A 2,500-nucleotide genomic window follows, 5' to 3' on the forward strand; every position below is an offset into this window, starting at 1 on the left:
TGAAGGGAGAGGTTACCATGTCAGTATAGGTGACCACAGGTCGAGGTGGACACCCATGACATGTGGAGTCCCACAAGGCTCGATTCTGGCACCTCTCCTGTTCAGCCTTCACATGCTCCCTCTGAGCCAAACAATGAGACAGAAGCAAATCTCCTACACAGCTCTGCTGATGACACGCAGATCTACTGAGCCTTACTGCCTAATGACTACAGCCCCACTGACCCCCTCTGCCAATGCACTGATGAAGTGAACAGCTGGATGTGCCAAAACTGTCTTCAGTTAAACAAAGAGGACACTGAAGTGAAGCGCCCCCTGCTGCTGGAGTCAGAGATGATGAGATGTGCTCCAACATTACACACACTCACATCAGGACTGAACACACACCTGTTCAGCTGAGCCTTTACTGAATGAGCCCTGTGCTGCAGCACACACACACACACTGCTGAGTCTCTCTGCTCTTCAGTGGTTTATCAGCTGTTGAACACATCTTCATCTGTTTTTAATCGTTATTATCATCAGTTTTATTTGCTCTTGCTGGTCTCTTTCACTCCTGTTTATGTAAAGCTCTTTAAACTGCCACTGTGTATGAAATGTGCTGTAGAAATACACTCGCCTTGCTATTTAGTTGTGTGTGTGTGTGTGTGTGTGTGTGTGTGTGTGTGTGTGCGTGTGTGTTTGTTTGTTTGTCTGTTCATCTGTGCGTGTGTGTGTGTGTGTGTGTGTTTGTTTGTTTGTCTGTTCATCTGTGCGTGTTTGTGTGTGTGTGTGTGTGTGTGTGTCAGATGTGTCGTCCTCCTGCAGGAATCGCTGCTTTGAGCCAGTAGGTGTGTATTCTGCGTCGTGTCGCTGTGATCATCAGTGTGTGGAGACTCAGAGCTGCTGCTTCGACTATCGAGATGTGTGTCTGCTGCCCTGTGAGTGACCACACACACACACACACACACACACACACACACACACACACACACACACGCATGCTGACCCAGAGACTGACGAATGAGAGAGGGAGTGTGTATGTGTGTGTGTGTGAATTTCAGGGGTATAAGAGTGTATAGTGATTTTCTGTGTGTGTGTTTAGTAGAGTTATAGCATTGTATAGTGATTCTCTGTGGGGTGTGTGTGTGTGTGTGTGTGTGTGTGTGTGTGTGTGTGTGTGTGTGTGTCAGCTGAGCTGTGGGAGTGTACGTCTCTTCGCTGTGGTGAGAAGCGTCTGTCCGTCAGCAGGTGTCACTGTTCTGAAGACTGTATGAGCAGAGGAGACTGCTGCACCAACTACCACAGCGTCTGCAAGGGTGAGTGCAGCCTTCATCATCATCATCATCATCATCTTCAGCATCAGCATCATCATCTTCAGCATCTTCATCATCATCATCTTCAGCATCATCATCTTTATATGTTCATATAGTCTGTGCAGCGAGCAGCTGAAAACCAAATATTCATGCAGATATCATCCAGTGTGTGTGTGTGTGTGTGTGTGTGTGTGTGTGTGTGTGTGTTGCAGGAGATACAGAGTGGGTTCAGGATGAGTGTGTGGACTTGAGTACTCCCAAATGCCCAGCCAGGTAATACACACACACACACACACACACACACCTGTCTCTGCTATTGAACATCAGCTGAGTAAAGGTCATCAGTTGAGCTGAATTGCTGTCATAAAGGAATCCTCCTGCTGTAGAGTTCATCACAGACTCCCCCAATCAGCACTAATGAGATCAATCACACAAACGACTCACTAAACCACCAAACCGAATCAGTTACATGAGTCACTAAAGCAAATGATTCATTATAGCTCTGAACTGAATGACTCACTGAGTCACTGAACAAATCAGTCTCTAAACACCAATCAGATGATGACAGTAGACAACTGTGTGTGTGTGTGTGTGTGTGTGTGTGTGTGTGTGTGTGTGTGTGTGTGTGTGTGTGTGTGTCTAGTTTTAAGAGGCAGCCGCTGCTCTTGGTTTCTCTGGACGGTTTAAGAGCTGAATATCTGCAGACGTGGGGCTTACTGGTGCCGGTGCTGGACAAGATCAGTCAGTCACACACACACATGCACACAAACTCACATGAACAAGCAGTTACACACACATATACACACACACACACACATATACACACAGACTCACATAGACACACATTTACACACACACACTTGTGTGGCCACACGTGTACACACCCATACATAAACACACACACACACACACACACACACACACACGGATGCTCTTGTTACCTGTCAAGTCACATTATAATACTTTCTCGCTTTTGTGTGTGTGTGTGTGTGTGTGTGTGTGTGTGTGTGTGTGTGTGTGTGTGTGTGTGTGTGTGTGTGTGTGTGTGTGTGTGTGTTCAGAGCGCTGTGGGACATCAGCTCCCTTCATGCAGGCTGTGTTCCCTAGTAAGACATTCCCTAACCACTACTCTATAGCCACGGTGAGTCACACACACACACACACACACACACACACACACACACAAACAGATGAGCTTTTCCACTGTTCTC

The 2,500-nt window shown here is 47.0% G+C and overlaps 1 protein-coding gene across 1 annotated transcript in view; it reads left to right on the plus strand.

Annotated features, from left to right (window-relative positions):
* LOC100536156 (venom phosphodiesterase CdcPDE) overlaps positions 1-2,500 on the plus strand; it is a 15,050-nt gene that overhangs the window by 1,491 nt on the left and 11,059 nt on the right. The window contains exons 3-7 of the mRNA XM_073931335.1: positions 783-914; positions 1,167-1,292; positions 1,502-1,562; positions 1,933-2,030; positions 2,351-2,430. Of these exons, the coding sequence (XP_073787436.1) occupies positions 783-914; positions 1,167-1,292; positions 1,502-1,562; positions 1,933-2,030; positions 2,351-2,430 (497 nt within the window). The remainder of the gene's footprint in view (positions 1-782; positions 915-1,166; positions 1,293-1,501; positions 1,563-1,932; positions 2,031-2,350; positions 2,431-2,500) is intronic.

Source organism: Danio rerio, chromosome 19, assembly GCF_049306965.1.
Source record: "Danio rerio strain Tuebingen ecotype United States chromosome 19, GRCz12tu, whole genome shotgun sequence".
NCBI lineage: Eukaryota > Metazoa > Chordata > Actinopteri > Cypriniformes > Danionidae > Danio > Danio rerio.